The 20114-nt window shown below is 41.9% G+C and overlaps 1 protein-coding gene across 2 annotated transcripts in view; it reads right to left on the bottom strand.

Annotated features, from left to right (window-relative positions):
* Nucleotides 1-493: 493 nt before the first annotated feature.
* CACNA1S (calcium voltage-gated channel subunit alpha1 S) overlaps nt 494-20114 on the bottom strand; it is a 57566-nt gene continuing 37945 nt past the window's right edge. For both annotated transcript variants that reach the window (XM_082228205.1, XM_082228206.1), the window contains 16 exons: nt 19584-19619; nt 18209-18346; nt 17978-18043; nt 16650-16741; nt 15972-16131; nt 13940-14067; nt 12227-12323; nt 11228-11330; nt 10122-10223; nt 9457-9581; nt 7846-7974; nt 6650-6858; nt 4553-4620; nt 3870-3973; nt 2282-2407; nt 494-1152 (listed from right to left, as the gene is read on the bottom strand). In XM_082228205.1, the coding sequence (XP_082084331.1) occupies nt 988-1152; nt 2282-2407; nt 3870-3973; nt 4553-4620; nt 6650-6858; nt 7846-7974; nt 9457-9581; nt 10122-10223; nt 11228-11330; nt 12227-12323; nt 13940-14067; nt 15972-16131; nt 16650-16741; nt 17978-18043; nt 18209-18346; nt 19584-19619 (1848 nt within the window). In that variant the 3' untranslated portion in view covers nt 494-987. The remainder of the gene's footprint in view (nt 1153-2281; nt 2408-3869; nt 3974-4552; nt 4621-6649; nt 6859-7845; nt 7975-9456; nt 9582-10121; nt 10224-11227; nt 11331-12226; nt 12324-13939; nt 14068-15971; nt 16132-16649; nt 16742-17977; nt 18044-18208; nt 18347-19583; nt 19620-20114) is intronic.

A 20114-nucleotide genomic window follows, 5' to 3' on the forward strand; every position in this document is an offset into this window, starting at 1 on the left:
CTAATTCAAAGACCAGGACAACTGATAAGGTAAGTTTGAGAGCAATATATGTTTAAAGACAGTGTGAATCAGAACTCTACAACTTTTCTAAGAGTCAGTCTTTCAGAGTATTCTTGACTTGCCAAATCCCTAGCCCAAACTAGCGATTGTTTGTGTGATTTAATTAAACATGCTGATGTGCAATTATTAGTGTAAAGCACTATGAACCTAGGAATAATGTGGGCTAGAATTCTAAATGAATACACACTCAAATCTTCCAATATCTGTTAGCAGCCAGCTAGATAATTCAGAGACTCTGAAAAATTCAGCAACAAAACCCTTCAATCCTATTTTTGAGGTGTAGCTATGTGAGAGAGTGTGTAACAGTGTTTAGATTTTAATGCTTTCATTCTATTGCTGTGTTTTTATTGCTTTTACCTGTTTGTAAGTTGGCCCAGAAAGTTTTTGTTATTTTAAAGTGAGGTGTAACTATTTCAAATAAAAAAAATAATCATTCCTGGTTCTTTCAGTTTATTAAAAGTGCTAGCTTTTCATCATTTTTACTTTCTGTTCAAAACAATGTAATCAAAGGGCACTTTTCAAGATGTTTCCCAGAGGAAATAAATTCGCTAGGTAGGAGGGATCTTTGATATTAAATATTGGGAATATTTGGTGATCTATCATCTAGCTTGTATGCTGTCGATCTCATGAGAGCAAGGAGACCCTGCTGGGAGAAACACCTGGGGAGTTCTATTTCTAAAAAAACCTCCTCCTTTGACAGCCAAGGAAAATAGGTTTCCCTCTGCCATCTTTTCCATTAGCCTGTTATGCTGCCGATGGCAACCAGTCAGGGATTGCTATGAGCAAGTAATGCAGTGCTTTCATGGTAACCGCCCGGAAGCAGACAAACGGGTAGCACTTTATAGCAGCCCTGCTGGGGGAAAAAGAGATAAGGCTGGGGGCAAGATCTCACAGTCTGGAATTTGGAATGGCCATGCAATGAGCCTTTTACAAAGATGTATTTGAGTTGGTTTCCCTTCTCTTCAACAAAGCAGCCGCAATCTCCTCCACCTCAGTCACCTCCACCTGGAAGGCACCAGCCATCTCATTTCTTGCCAGTTTCAGGAACGAATAGTCTTTAGCCAGGGATTCAAGTCCTCCAGAACTCAGAGCCTGTGGGAGAAGAAATGGAAGCCCATGCAATTAATGTCAATGCATTTCAGTGGAAGAGAAATACCAAAAACAATGCAGAAAATAACACAGTTATTCCAAGACTAAAGAAATGTGTCAGTTCTGTTCTGTACGGATCCATGCTAATTGTGGTGATTTTTCACTCCCATTTCCCATTTAGGACTGAATTCTCTGACATCCCTATTTCCCTTCTTCAACATCCCATTTTGTCCCTTCCCTTGACCCTGTCTCAAACCCCAACCACTTCCAATGAACTTGTGTGTGATCCCCACATCTGTACCTCCTGCAATGATACATTGGGCAATAGATATTGGTCATAATATAGATATGGAACCATGGGAATGATTGTGGAACATGGTTATAAAATTTACAGCATGCTATGGTCGAAGAGAAAATTATATGAAAATGATGTATCGATGTTACCTAACACCAAGAAATTGGCAAAAATGTATAAATCCAAATCAAATAAGTATTGGAAATGTCAAGAGAAAGAAGGTTATTTTTATCATATGTGGTGGTCTTGTAGTAAGGTTAAAGCTTACTGGGAAATGATATAGAATGAATTGAAAAGGATGTTTAAAATAGCATGAATAAAAAACCCAGAAGCTTTTCTTTTGGGAATTATAGGGACAGAACTACCCAAACTGTAAAGAAATTTATTCATGTTTGTGACTACAACAGCAAGAATGTTACTTGCCCAAAAATGAAAAGAAGAAGTCCCAGAAAAAGAAGAATGGATACCAAAACTTATGGGATATGCAGAAATGGCAAAACTTACCGGAAGAATAATAAATCAAGATAACAGACTTTTAATAAAAGAATGGAAAGGGTTTATTGAATATTTACAAACAAACTGTAAACAGATAAGAACATTGGCTGGATTATTGTAATAACCTGCAGTTTTATAAGTTCTACTTTATATTTAAAGTAGATGAATAAATGAGCAAATTAAGTTAATTTGGATATGCAGAAAATATTAAAAATTAATTTAAGGAACTGCAGAAAGAGGAAGAAGGAAGACAAGTTTTGAAATGTTAAAAGGATTGTAAGATCATTGAAATGTATAAAACTGAAAATCATTAATAAAATATTTTAAAAACAACAGCTGTACCTCTTGGATGAGCTGAATGGAGGCAGGGGTAGAGGTTTCCATACTTCTTAGTGCATTTCCTTCATTGCTGCTTGTAGATGGTGACCCTTCACCATCATTGGACTCCTGTTGTGAGCCAATGGATGCCTTGGGGGAAATTGCATGGAAACAAGACCAAATAGATCTGAGTGGCATCAACCACCAGCCTCTTTATTACCCAGAGTGCAGCAGGCCCTGCCCCTGCCCCAGTGACCTTCCTTATTAAGATTGTTATCCCCATTGATCCTGAGGCACAATTTGCAGATGGACATATCTACAGGGAGGATAAAGTGATTCCTGCCTATATTTTAAGAATTAAAATACTGTTCATATAACGTTGCCAGGTGTGTGCATAAAATACAGCTTGGATAGTTGGATATGCCATGATGCTCCCCCCCCTCCTTTGAGTTTCATCTGATATTGGAAGAGGAGATAGACAAAAGTGCTTATCCTCTAATGGAGATGGTCTGGCACAACCTCAACATCAAATGAATTGTGTTTACTGCAAGTGGGTGCATCCGTCAGGCATTATCCACCTGTGTGGATGTTTAAGAGGGGATGCAAGACCCAATTTCCTTGAGTAGTCCAGATGTCATTGCTGATATATTGAGTTCCATTTTCCCTGTGTTGCCCTCCGGCATTTTGTCAGAACTGATCTGTGGCAATTTTTAAAAAAACTGCAAATGCAATTGCTGAGTCAGCCTGTCCACTGTGAATAAGCAAACCGCTACTGAATGTTTTCAAAGCTAATGTCCTTCAATTAAGTTTCTTCCTCAGTGGTTCTATCCTTTTATTGTTTCCTGTTGAGTGTGGCTGACATTCATCAATCCACAGAACAGTGCCTCTGAATTTCCCTTTATTGTCAGTTTCTGTTCTCATATGAGAAGGCTTAAATTACTGATTTCCTCCCATTATTTTACTTTTTTTCATGTTCATGTAATGAACTTTCTGTGTGTGTGTGTGTGTGTGTGAGAGAGAGAGAGAGAGAGAGAGAGAGAGAGAGAGAGAGAGAGAGAGATGGTACTTATTGTATGGAGTACAGTCACCTCTATTTCTGCTCCCCATGGCAGCCATTTTGTACCACTTTTATCAAGGCTTGAGTATTAGCACCTTATTATTATAATACCAAAAAAGGCATACACACACACAGTGATAGACAATTGAAAACAAAACATACTAATGGGATAAATAAATAAAACCCTCCTCCAAGGGAACTGAAACTGAAATTAATGAGCAACTGAGGGTGGTTATTTCAGAAGCTGAAAATGACTTTTGCTGAGTGAGGCTTAAATGCAAACAAACTTTACAGAAGGGTTTTGGCTATGGGGGAAGGCCATTGCTGGGTAATACGACACTATATTAAGTGTCGTGTGGAATCATATTAATTCTGCTTTCAGCTGATTGTGGAAAAGCAAACTTCAACAATGCTAAATCATTCTAATGGGACCGTAGCCCATATATGTACACATCCTGTCTTTTGTATCTGATGGAGTTGTATGGGGAACACTGAAAGCACAGCTTGGGTTGTGGTCTCTTTACCATGCCTAAAGTGAAGCAATGCAGCATTTACCTGCTGGATGGAAAACTGTAGTTCTGATTCGCTCTGGACACCATGAGCTGGCACCTTGCTCATTTTTCCTTTACGGTTTTTAGCCCGAATAGAGCATTTGCTGGCTAGAGGGGAGAGGGAAAAGAGACAAAAGGAATCAGAGATAATTACATTTTCCAAGTCTTAAAAGGTGATATTTTGACTAGACCCATGCCAGTTGCAAACGCTTTCATTACACAGTCTCCTTTGTCAGATCAGCAGTAAACCTCCTCCCACACTAACCTGAGCATACAGTGCATATAGTGGTACCTCGGGTTAAGTGTTTCATTTGTTCTGAAGGTCCATTCTTAACCTGAAACTGTTCTTAACCTGAAGCACCACTTTAGCTAATGGGGCCTCCTGCTGCCGCTGCCCTGCCGGAGCACAATTTCTGTTCTCATCCTGAAGCAAAGTTCTTAACCCGAGGTACCGGTACTATTTCTGGGTTAGCGGAGTCTGTAATCTGAAGCATATGTAACCTGAAGCGTATGTAACCCGAGGTACCACTGTATAGGGATTATGAGATTAGACTGGCCCTGGAAACTCCTGAATACTAATTCATTTTCTTCCCCAACTTGCCCACTCCAATTCCCCCCCCCTCAGCAATCAATGAAAAACTTTTGAAGAAAAGCTTTAGGACAATTCTAGCCCTAGCAAGAACTCACCTAGGTCAGGTAGCCGATGAGATGACGGTAGCATCCTCTCTCTCACTAGTTCATTCTCATACATCACCCTATGGAGCAAAGCACTGATAGTAAGTTCCAAGAAAATACCCTGTCCCAAACAACTATTAGTACTCTTTAGGGTGACCCAAGGGACGTGGGTGGTGCTGTGGGTTAAACCACAGAGCCTAGGACTTGCCGATCAGAAGGTCACGGTTTGAATCCCCACAACGGGGTGAGCTCCCGTTGCTTGGTCCCTGCTCCTGCCAACCTAGCAGTTCGAAAGCATGTCAAAGTGCAAGTAGATAAATAGGTGGGAAGGTAAACGGCGTTTCCGCATGCTGCTCTGGTTTGCCAGAAGCGGCTTAGTCATGCTGGCCACATGACCCGGAAGCTGTACGCCGGCTTCCTTGGCCAATAAAGTGAGATGAGCGCCCCAACCCCAGAGTCGGTCACGACTGGACCTAATGGTCAGGGGTCCCTTTACCTTTACCTTAGGGTGACCCAGAAGACTATGATTTTACATCAAAAACAACAACCCAGAGTTATTGACCAGACCATAGCTCTCCAGAACTTTCTTTTCCATTTTCCAATCTTTTCCTTCTCTCTCTGGACTCAGCTAGATTAGTAAAGAAAAAGCGATTTATATGTGTTGTATATGCAATATAACATACTGTACCAGATGGTGCTGTGGAGTCCCGTTTTTCTCTACCTGTTTTCTCTGTTTAAATTTACAATGCATTTAACTGAAATGCTTCTTTGATGTGTCTAGATCCAGCCTGTGTGTGTGTGTGTGTGTGTGTGTGCGTACCACAGCTAAATATATATATGTGATGCAATCCTCAAAGAGGCTTCTCTTTATGATGGTTTAAAAGATTCACTCAGTACAGAATGCTACTTTCTCTTCACAGAAAGAATTGAAAACATACCATACATGCTCTGTATCCCCTATCCACCATTTGAAGCTTTCAAAAAGTTGGGCGCAACCTATTGCCCCCTGTATATCCCAAAGGATTTCTAAGGTTTAACATCCATGCACTAAGTTACCACTGCGAGGGCATACAGAAGGGCATTCTCATGGGTGCCCATCACTTCTGGAATGCTCTTGCCATGAAAGCTAAAGCTCAGCACCTTTCAGAAGTGATCAATATGACTTCTCTTTTTCTGGGTGGGATTTTGGTGACGAGAAGGTGCTGAGTGGTGTCCCTTACGGTGGTTAGTGGAAGGCACTTTGATAACATTCCCAGGGTAGAGAAAGTTTATTTTTTCATTTTTTAACAAAGCTGGGGTTACCAGTAAAGGCAGAGGTAATGGTGCATTTTTTTAAAGAACCCTTATGTCACAAGAATATAAGAACAGCCTGCTGGAACAGGACAATGGCCCATGTTCTCTGTTCTCACAGTGGCCAACCAGATGCCTATGGGAAGCATGCAAATAGGACTCAAATTCAACAGCACTTTCCCCTCCTGTGGTTTCCAGAAACTGGTATTAGGAAACATACCACCTCCCATTTCCTCTTGCATAAATTTAGCAGGCCACAGCAAGCCGGGCCAGCATGTTCTCCCATAATGCTTCATTTCAAATGATGTTACGCCATAACTTAATGTTGTTCCATATGTATTATAGCTTGGGGCGAGGGAGTGATGGTATCCCCTACTGCTGCCATCTTTCCCCAAAATATGCATCAGGAACATTGTGAGAGAACGTGGTCGCCTAGCTAGCTACTGCTTGCAGCAGTTCTTGGCTGCTTCAATCAGTTGGGAAAATTTCTTTAAAATGAAAGAAAGTGAGTTGTGGTTTTTTTTAGGGTTGTCACCTCCGCCTTTACTGGTAAGTCACTCTTTCTCCAGTTTTTTTTATAACTCCTGAATACGAATTCATTTTCTTCCCCAACTTGCCCACCCCCATTCCCCCACTCAGCAATCAATGAAAAACTTTTAAAGAAAAGCTTTAGGACAATTCTAGCTCTATCATGTTATATCAGGGCTCAGAAACTGTGCAAAATCCAATTGTTAGTGGTCCAATCTCATGCCAGAATCAGCCCTCTGAAAGGAATGCTACTCTCTCAGCTTGTTATGCTCTCGGTTTCTTGGGCTTTACCCCGTTGTTGCATTGTTGTTGGCGTTGCTGTTGCTGTTGTTCACATTGCCACCGCCTCCTGGTGGGAAGTCGTCAAGGAAGACGGGGGAATCCAAATCTTCGCTTCCCATCTCGGTGAATTGTAGAGGTCTCTGGCTAGCCATATGAGGTGGTAGCGGGCTGCTTGGTTCCATGAAGGTGTCCACCTGGCCAAACAACCCCCCTGTCCTCTGCATTCAAGGGCAGGGGAGAAAAGAGAGGAGGTTGTTATTTTGGTCTTTCTTAAGCCCTTTGTGTTCCAGCTGGGGGATGGAGGGAAAAGATCTAGTTAGTTAGAAAGCACAAATTATTATTTAGGGGCAAACCAAACATTATATTAATAGTGTTTTAAACTACCATGTTTACAACTACCTAATTCAGGCTTCCTCAACCTCGGCCCTCCAGATGTTTTGAAACTACAATTCCCATCATCCCCAACCCCTGGTCCTGCTAGCTAGGGATCATGGGAGTTGTAGGCCAAAAACATCTGGAGGGCTGAGGTTGAGGAAGCCTGACCTAATTATTTTAAAGGGTGGACTCAACTTACCTAGTTATTATTATCTTGGGGTTCTCCATATTTAATATTTTACTTGTGTTAACCAAAAATAGTAGAAATGTGTGTGCACATTTTATTTTGCTCAAAATGTTTTGTATATAAATAGACACACCACAGAGAGCTTCAGGACGCCTCAGCTTTATTTGTTGTATGTTTCTTTAACTCAACTCGGGGTGCTTAACATTGAATGATGGCTGACAAGGAGCCACAATTTGAGGTAAATGTGTTGGGTGTCTGACATAATCTGTGGGGGTCTCAACTTCCTCTTAGGTTAGAATTCCACTTCTGCTTTATCTCCTCCACCCACTATTACAATGAGTATTCTGTAAGAATATAAAAGACCACTAACACAAGTTTAGTCAATCAAACAAACAAACAAACAAACAAACAAACAAACAAACAGAAAACAGAATAGCACAGGTGCTTCTGCTCTTTAACATTCAACCAAGGAAACAAAACTGAATGATGAATGATAACTTCATGGGGAGACAAATGGAGTGGGGAATGGACTCATTCTGTGAGGGGAGCACTGCAAGTGTGTTATTGCTGAAGCTTTCAGCTGAGGGTTAAAGGATATATTGGATGCGCATTAAGCAAACTTTATATCTGTGCTCATACTCACCCTATAGATGCCCTCCTCCATTGCTGCCTCAACCATGGCTCTCTCAAGTTCCTCCTCTGCCGTCAGATCCCCAGAGATTGCTCTTTTGATCTCAGGAGCTGCTTCCTCTTCAATGGTCCTCAGGCCAGCCTCATTGAAACAGCACAGAAATGATTATCATTGGCAAGGACCATTCATGCCAGAGAACAGGGAGTTAAGGTGCGACCCAAACCACCTTCTCCTAAGTCTTGATGACTTTCCTTCCCATTAAATTAACTTGGAGGTCAGGCTCTTACAGTATATATCCCTAGTCATGCACAGATATGAACTTGCCAGCATCACAAAGTACTGTATATAAACCAGTGCTTATGTTGACAGGGGGAACACTCAGTTAAGCTGCATCACACAAGTGGGTGTGACATAGCTGGCGGGGGGGGGAGTGAAAATTCACCTGAGCACAGCATTATAGTGGCATGTTGATCTTTTGAAAAACTTCTTTTAAAATGTGCTATAACACCCTTAAAATTTTAAACATTACTGTGTGATGACTCCCCCCGCCAAAAAAACCTAGACTGAAAAGGGCAAATTTAAATAATCAGAGAGAGAAAAAAACGCATGCTGCTAAATGGCGTTGACTGGAAAAGTGCTAACAGAAAGCATTGGCTTAGACACCCAGTTAATTTCCACACACATCAAAACCACGCTTCTTCAAATGCTAGAAAGCTCATTGCCATACAACCACCCCATAAACAAATCAGAACAAATGCACAATAAAGGCCAGATATCATCTAACCTCTGCGTAAGCTTTGTGCATGAAAATCAGGATGGATGCTCAATAAACAAGTTGCCCAGAGGAACTCTAAAACTAAGGCAATCTACATATGCAGATACTGTGCTATTGTCCAATTCTTTCCAAAAACAAAAACAAAAATGGATTTCCTGAAACTGAAAAGAAGCATGGGGAAAGCACACAGAAACATTTGATGGCAATGGAAGTGTCCAGATGGACGTTGATTACAGGATGGACTTTACTGGGTGCTCCCAGTTGGGTGTTTATTGTAGGACAGCTCCTCATGCATGGCTCTTTTTTTTTTTTAACTGGGTCCACACAATGTTGTTGGTATCAAAATGCCAGACCATATTGTCTTTCCTCCACCCACCATTGAATCTGAATTTCCTTTTTCCAGGGAAAATCTAATAAATCACAAAGGCCAGTTATAAGGTATGTGGATAACCCATTTGCAATATCCAGCCCCTGCCTGTAAACACCAAATGTCATTCAAATGCCCCCTGTAAATTGAATGAACCAAGAGCAGCAATTCCAGAGGAAACCCAAAGCATGAAAAATTCCAGAAAGATTTGTCCATAAGCATTTTGTGGGAGAAGATGGGGGGAAAGGGATAATAATTTTGTGGGAATATTTGCAAAGAGATTATTTTGTTTAAAATGCCAGCTCTTTAGAGAATCCCAAAACAGGGCCATGAAAACTGCAAACAACTGCATCACAGTACCTGGAATCTGCTGCATATGAGAGAACCCAAAGCACCTCCATTTCCCTCTCTTCTTTCACTCCATTATGGGCTGGAAATCTTTCTACTCTGCTGGGTCAGGTGTGTTCCAACTCTCACTTACCTGGATTTCAACAGCATTCTTCTTGGGCCGGTATCCGTAATACTCTTCCTGGCGCTTCATGAATTTTCTGAAGTGCTCCTGGATGAGGAAGGTAGCGTAGAACTTGCCCACGGTCACCTCATCATCTGGAGGAGGAGTAGGCACAAGTAGACATTAAGTTTGCTCAGCAAAAGAACCCAGCCAACTTGTATGCATATGCCAGGCTGCTTGAGAACACACAAAGGAGATTGGTGAAATGCAAGTTGTAGAAAGAGGGTTAGAAATAAATATGTATATGAAATAGTTGCATTCTATTCAGTGCTTCTTTTAAACATATTTGTTTTGGTAAGCCTATCCAGGCACACAGAAGTTGACATGTATTAATCTCTTTTTAGATTACGGCTGGTTTTAATTATTTTTTAAAAAATGTTTTTAATTTCTTGTTTTAAACAGTTTCTATCCATAATTTTGATATTTCTTGTAAACTGCTTACAGCGGTTCTCAACCTGTAGGTCCCCAGATGTTGTTGGACTACAACTCCCATCATCCCTGAGCTCTGGCCTTGCTAGCTAGGGGTGATGGGAGTTGTAGTTCAACAACATCTGGGGACCCACAGGTTGAGAAAGGCTGGCGTAGAGTTTTTGTTAAGGTCAAATGGCATTTAAATAAAAAAATTAAGAACTTGCCTCCAATTGGTGGAATGACTTGATCCAGGAGCTTCATGCTGGTTCTCTTCCATATTTTTTTAATAATCATCCTTAACTCTTCATTGGCTTGTTCAAAGTTACCTGCAAAAGCACCAACCGCTTATATGAAACTTACTGCATCAGATCTTTGGTCTGTCTTATCCAGCAGAATCTACAATATACCTACATCTCAGGCAGATATCTTTCCCAGTTTCCTACATGAGACAATTTTTAATTGAAGGTACCAACTGATTGAACCAGGTGTTTTCTTCATGCAAAGCATCCATGTATGGCGTTGAACAAAACATTACCAATAAGTCAGCCACAATGGTCTATCCTATCCTCCTCATTGTCTGCCCTCAGACAACAAGTACTCATGCCCAATTAATCAATGTTCTCTTAATTAATTCATTAGCATCTCTTACAATAAAACCTCATCATCTCCCCCACTTCCTGACATGCTACTGTACAGCCTGGTACTTGGGGTAAGATCCTTTTAAATCAAACATTAGCTTTATTGTTGGCTTGCTGTCCAGATTTGTTAAAGAAAAGTTGTTTCTGCTGCTCTTTTGGGGGGCTGCTGTTGCATTGCATTGCATTGCATTGAATATTTTTAGCTGCTTTGAGGTGTCTCCAGACCAGATAAGGCTGGCTACAGAACAACAACTATAGCACATGTTGCTGTTGTTAATATTATTGTGCTAACGCAGGTAAGTGCTTTCATTTTTATCAACTCTCAGGTGGACAAAATCCTTAATATTTTCCTTTGATAAAGCTTAGGCTCCTTAAAACTCCAGAAGCGGCATGGAGTTGGCATGGCTCCACGATGAAACTACTTATGCTAATTTAAAACAGATGAAGACCTGACTCTTGGAGGTCTTGTGATTAAATGCACCAGAAAGGCATTAGTTACTGTTGATTTATGGCATCATCTGCTGGGCCTATGTAATCACGAAGTAATGGATTCTGAGGTCAGCAGAGCTTCTGCTGACATATAAGGTGACTAATGTTCTTCAGAACTTGTGAGATGAATAATGGCAGCTGTGGGAGAGTGCAGAGGAGTTATTCAGGAATGGATGCAGCTATTGATACATTTCATCTCTCACCTTCTGTCTTGATCTTGAGAGCCGTTCTCACCAGAGCAAAGAGTGTTGCATTGAAAGTGACTGTGCCATCACTATTCAGGGGCATATTCATGCTCACCAAGCGCTGCAAAACACACACCATGTCAGAGACAATATATCCCAGGTTTTTTTCAGGCAGAGCGTGCTGAAACTCACTTCTGGCACCTCTCAGGTGGACGCCATTGTCATTATATGAGAACAAGGGTTCATGGTGAGTTCTGGCACCAATTTCCAGAAAAATAGCACTGAAGGTATCATTTACATTCACAAACAAACACACTTGGAACACACCCATATGTTCCATACCTGAAGGAGCGTCTCCACCCCCATCGTTCAGCCCAGACACTGAGTTCCAGCTCTGAGGGCCTTCTGGCGGTTCCGTCACTGCGAGATGTGAGGTTACAGGGAACCAGGCAGAGGGCCTTCTCAGTGGTGGTGCCCACCCTGTGGAACGCCCTCCCATCAGATGTCAAGGAAATAAACAACTATCTGACTTTTAGAAGACATCTGAAGGCAACCCAAGTTTTTAATGTTTGAAGTTTTATTCTGTTTTTAGTGTTCTGTTAGGAGCCGCCCAGAGTGGCTGGGGAAACCCAGCCAGATGGGTGGGATATAAACAATAATTTATTTATTTATTTTTATTTTTATTCTGTAGATTACCATTATTCATTTTCTTAAATTTATATTCCACCTTTCTTAAGTCCTGGAACCCAAGACATCCAGACACTGAGCAGACTAGATCTGCTTCACTTCAGTGAGACAAAGGTCTTGTGTGCCCTTCAGGCCATACCCAGGGAGTCAGTGTCCTACCCTCCATTTGACAGATAGCATTAAAAACACCAGTTCTTCATTCCTTCAGCTTAAAAAAAAATATCTAGGCGATAAGGACTGAATTTTGTACAGGGGCCAGGGGGTGGAGACTAGGACACGAACTCAGACCTAGTTAGGACTGGTAAAGAAACATTTCCTCAAGACTCCTACCTTGCAAGCCACACGGTGTGGACAAAACTTCCCAAAGCCCAGGGGAGGCTGGATTCGTCTCAACAGAGTCACCACATCTAGATGTTTGATGCGGCCCCTGAGGAAAAGGAAGAGACAGCCATGTTGCAGAAAATGGCACACAAGTTTCTAGCTCGGGGAGCTGAAGAGACCACAATTCAATTGGCTATTTGGACCATTCTCTAATCCCAGTGAATGCACACACAGCACCTGCTTATTTTCTTGACATGGTGATGGAGCATACAATTAAACATATATGTTTTGAAGTATCCTTGAAAGAGGCAGGTACTTTCTGCCTTAGAGCACACTAAAAAGTAGGAAGCCCGCCATGTGGAATGTTGAGTGGGTGGGCAAGGTCTCAACACCCTCCAGCTTTGTGGATAGGTGAGGACCTACAAGGGCTGAAATCTTTTGCACATACGGTATACAAATGTGCTATATGAAACAATGTAGTCTGATGAGCCAGTCCCCCTGCCTCATATGTGGCACTGTGATAAAACACAGGTTTGCCATGACATGTACAGGCGATGCAATGGGAAGCCATAACGAATCCCAGTTCCCTTCTGTATGCATACCTCCATGATAAAGAAATGCAAAAACAGTTTATGCATTATTGTTATGTGAGCACAATCTGTAAAGTGGGTCTCCTGGTTTATAAAAAGCTTTCACAAGAGACAACTGTATTTTTAAAAAAGTAATACTGACCACATTTTATTTATTTAAAGGATTTCTGTCCTACACTGCAAAGGGCAATTCTAGATTTCACCAATGGGTGTTAGTCACGTGCCCAGGCAAATAAATCATTCTGAGTACGTGGAAAGTCCTTTCTCACACCTGATCTAGCCTGCTGTGTCTCAAGAGACATCAGCCATTCTAAATCTACCCTGACATAATTTGGAACAAAATACTATATCTTCTTCTTCTTCTTCTTTGGCAATCACTCGTAGCCAAGTAAGATTGTCTTCCATAAACACGGCTTTAAGAATGAGTCCATAAGTGACTGTGGAGGCTAATTCTGGACTCACATGTCCTTCCACAGTGGGGACATTTTTTCCTGGGCGGGAGTTGATCACGGTGTGGATTTGCCAAGCGTGCCTTCCTCTTAGCATGTTTCTCCCTTGCATCCTGAGTTCCCTTTTACCTGGGCAAGAATGACCACAGCTAGAAGCTCCTGATGTCCCTATTTGAAACATACCTTCTAATAAATTAATGGGGATTCCAAGTCAGTATAATAAATCAAGGTTTTATATTAAGGCTGAAACAATCTGATAAATGAAAAGAGAGCTCATACCAATATTTCTCATTCTATTATCACACATCTGACTTTATACTCATATGCCTTCCAAGCATTGACATCCCACAACATTTCTAGGAAGTTACATTGAGCTCTCTTTCCAGTGCCAGTAGAAACTCAGAGCCAAATTAGACAAGACATTTGCCAAGTAATCTGTTTTCGCACAGCTGATTAAAAAAAGAAAAAGCTGGTGTAGGGCATCAATGGAAGGTTTCCTTTCACAGTGAATAGCAGAAATGGGGTGTGATTCTGATCAAGGCCATGGCATAAGCATGTACTGGCTAATTATTATTTTAACATAAACAAAAAAATTGACAATAGGTCAAACTACATGATAGACTTCATGTCTAGTTGGCCCGCAGATCCAGTGATTACAAATGTAATAACTGATAGTTTCTCACTTGGCTTCAGGATCGTATTCTGCCCAGATTTTTTTGAATTCATCCAGGTGATGAGGACCCAATATGGACCAATCCCGTGTGAGGTAGTCAAAGTTGTCCATGATAACAGCGACAAAGAGGTTGATAATCTAAGGAGATATACATTGCCACAGCTTAGGTGAAAGATAGCAGAGGATAACGGTCCTCTGAGCTGCCCACTGGAATAAAGTTGGCCGAATACTATACTAAATAAAGTATAATCGAAGGGGTAGTTTGTCTGAGAAGGTAATGCATGTCATAGGAATTCTGCAACATTGGTTAGTTCAATTCTTAGGCTTGTGAATACACCCTTCTACCCAGAATCCTTGGAACAGTGGTTCAACCCCCCCACAGAGCTATAATTCCCAGTACCCTTAAGAAACTACTGTTCCCAGGATCCTTTTGGTGCCGGTGAGGAAGAGATGTGATTTAAGTGCATGTGTAGAAACAGCCTAAGTGGTCAGTTCATATGTGCAAGTCCATCAGGCAGCCAACCAGGTTAGTGTGTTAGGAGAAAAGTGGTCCTTATACAAGCGTGCTCCAGAAGTATAAACAATGACTGTGCTGGGCTGCTTGTGGTGACACATTGACTTGCTGTTTGTGATTGTGACAAATCATTCGTATGATTCCCTTGCCACATTGATCACCGCTCTCAGCCTTGGATGTAACAGAACTGACCTGCCACTGCCACAGTGCCTAAGAGGCAAAATTGATGAGAGAAGGAAGCAGAGAATTCCAGGGCTACATTACACATTTATAGCTATGTGTTAATATGAACTGTGGCCACCTGAGAAAACTAAAATGAGACAGAATATTTAATGAGTGCCCAGGCCAGGGCTTTGAGAAGAGTCATTTCTGTTTCCTCAGCATGACAAATGTCACTAGCTTATTTGCTGCAAGCTGACTAAGGAATGTTTGTTGCTGGGCAGCTTTATATGTTTATTATTTATTTATTAGTATTTATTGTTTAGTGTTTAGTATTTATTAAATACCGTACATTTAATACCGTACATTTAATAAATATAGTAATAATAAGCAATGTTAATCTAATCTTCCCTTAATCTTACTAAATAATTACAGTGGTACCTTGGGTTAAGTACTTAATTCGTTCTGGAGGTCCATTCTTAACCTGAAACTGTTCTTAACCTGAAGACCATTTTAGCTACGTAATGGGGGCTCCCGCTGCCGCTGTGCCACTGCTGCACGATTTCTGTTCTCATCCTGAAGCAAAGTTCTTAACCTGAAGCACTATTTCTGGGTTAGCGGAGTCTGTAACCTGAAGCGTATGTAACCTGAAGCATATGTAACCTGAGGTACCACTGTATAGCAGATGAAATTTGGTATAGGGGTAAATAAAGCAGGTTAAAGACTCCTTCACATTGGCAACGCAGGTGGAAGGAGGAAGAGCAACAACCTAGCTCAATGCATTTCAGTCACAAGCAAAATTCACTCTTTCCCTCTCCCCATAATGGCCATTGATTGCCTTTCAACAGCAAACACAACGATACCTGCTTTCTGATTATTCCTGAATTTGCAGTCTTTGAGTGGATTTGATGGTCACAGATTGGCCCCTGAGCTATGACTGGTGATCAGCAGCTCCTAAACCCCATTTCTGGAGTCCCCTTCCATCAGCAAGAATGAATTGAACTATGTGTAAAGCCAAGACTACTGCTGAAGAAATGCTACAAGGTCTTTGAAGGAGAGAGGGGAGTATTTTAAAAAGTGAGCTGAAAATGGTTTGGGAGACATCATTGCCTCCTGCAACATACACACAAATTTCTGATTTGACCCACAGTTTTGCAAAACCTGTTTGGCCAAAGGTGAAGGTAGGATGATGTTATGCATCACATGCAGCAATTCCCTCCATCAAACCACCTTCAATGCCCCCCCCCATGATCATGTCTAGTTCGCCCCTTAATGATGATTGCTACTGTACCATATTTATCCATATGCTACAAGTATCTGCTAACTGACTAGGAAATAAGCACAAGATCAGAGAACAGAAATAGCTTACCAGGAATGCGCATAGCATGTAGAAGCTGACTAAGTAGAAATAAGCAAAGTCTGAGCCACAAGTATATTCTTCCCCAGGAGCAAAGTCAGATTCAGGGTCACATTGCTTGCCATAGCTGGCAGCCAGTAAGATCTCCTGCCAGGCCTCACCAGTTGCACACCTAGAGAAAGGGAGAATGTGAGGCAGGGGCCCCTTTCCAGAAAGTATTCTCTAGATTAGAGGATATGGAATGACCAGCATTCTAGGACTCTAATCCTGGGTACGGCAAAATTGCAACCATTACCTCGTTTCCATTTGTGGGACTTTCATTTCTGAGTTGCCAGAATTAAAACGACGAGTGCACCTAACACTAAGGGTCTATTCTGGCATGTTGTTATTGTGTTTAGTCCGGCTTTTCCCAAAACTGGGGCTCAAGGTGGCTTATAAATAAAATAGTGACCATCAGCATATGAAGACTGAGGAGGTATTGTGGAACTGCCAGGGTCATAACTCAGGGAATGGGCGGGACAGATCCATGCCATGTGTTTAAAGAACAAGGCTTTCCCCCCAAAATCCTGGTAACTGTAGTTTGTTAAGGGTCCTGGGAATGGTAGCTCTGTGAGGGGGAACTACATTTCCCAGGATTCTTTGAGGGGAAAGTGTGCATTGAATGCACTTTAAATGTACAGTGATACTGACCTGAATAGCAGCAGCACTGCTTGTGGGAACGTCTGAAAGTTGTTGTTCCGATTTATATAGGTTCCATCCACCAGAGCAATTTTCCCAAACATCTGTAAATCAGAAAGTGCCACTGTGATAAACCTGCACTTTTTGTACCAAAACCTGTTCTCTTTGTACCAGTTTCCTTTTGTTTCTTGCTACTTGGTTGGATATAGTCTTAGTCATGTTTAGAGTAGACTCACTGAAATTAATTGAACAAGTTAGGCATGACTAACGTAAGTCCCCTCAATTTCAATGGGTCTCCTCATGACTTGGCTCACATCCACAGTATACAGTTTAAAGCAATCTCATACAACTCTAAAATTCATGGCTCTCTCTCCCCCCCTTCCCCAAAGAATCATGGGAACTGAAGTTTGTTAAGGATCCTGAAAGGTGTTAGGAGACTCTTAGAAAACTAAATTTCCAAGGATTCTTTGGGAGAAGTCATGACTCTTTAAGTGGTGTAAGAGTGCAATCTAAGTCTGAATCTAACCAATTGCTGCTTTCTACTTTAGTTGTTTACTGTCTTTCTGACTGCTGACATCCCCCCCACCCTACTCCACCAAGGAAGTGAAGTGACTGCAGTTGCAAACCTCAAGCTTACTAGAGATTAAGTTACACTCAACTCATACAAACATAGCAAGAGCTCTCCTGAATCAGGCCCAGGGAACATCTAATCCAACACTGCTTCATACAATGGCCAACAAGATGTTTCTGGAAGCCTACAAGGACAACATGAAGGGAACAGCCCTTCTCTGTGCCATTTTCCCCACAGCAACTGGTATTTAAAGGCCAGTTGCCTTTAACCCTGGAGGTTCCATTCAGCTATTAGCTAAGGACAGATCTGTTCTCCGTTGATTTAACTAATCCCTGTTTAAAGCCATTTACACCAGTGGTCAGTCCCATAGAACTCATGGGACTTATTACTGAGCAAATATGCCTAGGATTGGGTTGTAAAACTCCAGACTGAAAGCCCACGGGAACTAAATTCTTGTGGCATCCTTTGGAGTGACATCTCTGTTTGCAGGTCAATGGAGAAGGACATGAGACCTGCAAGGTATAATGATTTAATGGGTCAGATCAGGCACCATGTCAAGGGAGATACACCTTGTTTCAAAACCTCTGCAGGATACATGGTGTCCCAAGCAATTGGGATGAGGAGAATGGGGAGCTGAGACTGAGGAAAGCTTCCAAGGAATAGAATGGAATGACAATATGATATCTGGCCTTATTACCATGGATGGTTTATAACTGGGATCTTGGCTTACACTGCCACTGAGAGAGTTTTTGTGTGTGTATATCCTCACCTGCATCCCAATCACAGCATAGATAAAGAACAACATCACAATCAGCAAGGCCACATGTGGCAGTGCCTGCAGAACAAAAGAGAGAAGAACCCAAGGGTCGCAAAACTGCAGTGCAAAGTCATGAACCTCAAATGAGATGGGAAGCGTTGAATCATAATGCTTGTCTCCAACCTCTCCCAACCTCTAGAACTCTTCAAGCTCACGTCCTTTCAGCCAATGTGATGCACTTGCCTGGAAAGACTTGATGAAGGTCCATAGTAGATTTCTAATGCCTTCTGATCGGCTCAGCAGTTTTACCAGCCGTAGGACACGGAAAAGCCGGAAGAAAGTGATGGAGATTCGGCCACCCTCATCAGGATCTATGGCTTGCTGTGGAAGGAGCACATCCCTTGGGCAGTGAACAAGCATGAAGCAGGTAGAAGGAGATAAACTTCATTCAAGAGTAGATCTGATGTGTTCATCAGGCATGCTCATAATAAGACAGCAACCCCTCACAATTTAATTGTGGATTAGGGGGCCAACCTGGTATGCACTACTGAGACCTGGGACGTCAGGCTGCAAGGTGTTGACTTTCATCAGCAATGTCTTTCTGGGTTCTCAGTGCACCACCAACATAGACAAGGGCTGGAAATGGTGGGTAGTATCACTGTGGCCTATAAGGATTCAGTCTTCCTTTACTTCCCCCTGCTGAATTCCTGTGTCCACCAGTTTGGGCACCAGGGACAGATGGGGAATTTTGCTGTTGTACCGACTGCTGCCCAGCAGCCCCCACGTCTGAGCTGACAGAAGTGGTCTCAGCATGGCTACTGACAACCCCCAGACTGATTGACTACTGTAATGTGTTGTACCTGGCTTTGCCTTTGAATACTATTTGGAAACTTCAGCTAGCTCAAAACACAGTCTCCAGACTGTTGACTAGGACCAGTCAGTTGGTGGTGGTGATATATCTCAATGATATTGAAATAAATTCACACTGGCTTTCAGTCAATTTCTGGTGGGTAGAAATTTCAATTTCAGGTATCTGAAGAAGTGTGCATGCACACGAAAGCTTATACCAAGAACTAACTTAGTTGGTCTTTATGGTGCTACAGGAAAGAATTTTTTTATTTTGACTATGGCAGACCAACACGGCTACCTATCTGTAACTGGAACCATGGAAGTCAATTTCTGATCACTCTTCAAAGTGCTGATGTTTAAGGGAAAATGCTACACAGGTTAGGTTCCTGAAGGACTTCCTGCTCCCAAAACAACCTGAGGCTGTTCTATAGTTGTCCCTGCCATCTGAGATAAGGCAGGAGTTTATGGAATTCCCTCCCCAGAAAATAATGTTGGCACTAGGCAGATTTATTGTTCTTGCTGCCTGACAAAACCATTTTTATTCTCCCAGGCTTTGTAATATACCTTAATGCATTTTTCTTTTTTAACATGTTACGTTCTATTTCTCTGTGTTTCTCTTGTTTTTGTAAATGACTCTGGAAGCTCTGCTGAAGGATGGCATATATATACGTGTGTGTGTGTGTGTGTGTGTGTGTGTGTGTGTGAGAGAGAGAGAGAGAGAGAGAGAGAGAGAGAGAGAGAGAGAAAGGGGTAAACAAACAACACTTACTTGTGTTGTGATGTCTCCCTGGATCACCGGATTCGTCTGTAAATATATCCCAAGTTATAAGTACAGCAATAATTTCAGTGCAGGTAAAACAAGGACCTCAGGGCCAACAGCATGCTAAGCTAAGGGGTTGGATAATACTGCAGGGGTCATTGCATGCTGACTCAGGTTTGGAATACAGGAAGGAGTTTCATGCCACCGCCATTAAAAGGTTCCTCAACCTTCTAATGGATCTCTTGGTTCTAAGCCTAGCAACTCCTCCCTGGGCTAACTTCAAGTTACCTGTAGAACTGTTGGACTGCTGGGTTTACTGAAACTAAGTATGAGTCTGCACCATCAAAAATCATGAGTCCAGCATGACAAGAAGGAAGTGAGAGGAACAGTCAAAGGACACAGTTTGTACCTTTTTAATCAGAGTTGGGAGTTGGATAATTTGGTGCCATCATATATTTTATTGGCACGCCTATGCTACAAGGGCAAACTGGATCAAAGCTGCCATAACTGCCATGGTCTCTCCCAAGGAATCTTAGGAAC

The sequence above is a fragment of the Podarcis vaucheri genome (assembly GCF_965113315.1).
Source record: "Podarcis vaucheri genome assembly, chromosome: 6".
Taxonomy (NCBI): Eukaryota; Metazoa; Chordata; class Lepidosauria; order Squamata; family Lacertidae; genus Podarcis; species Podarcis vaucheri.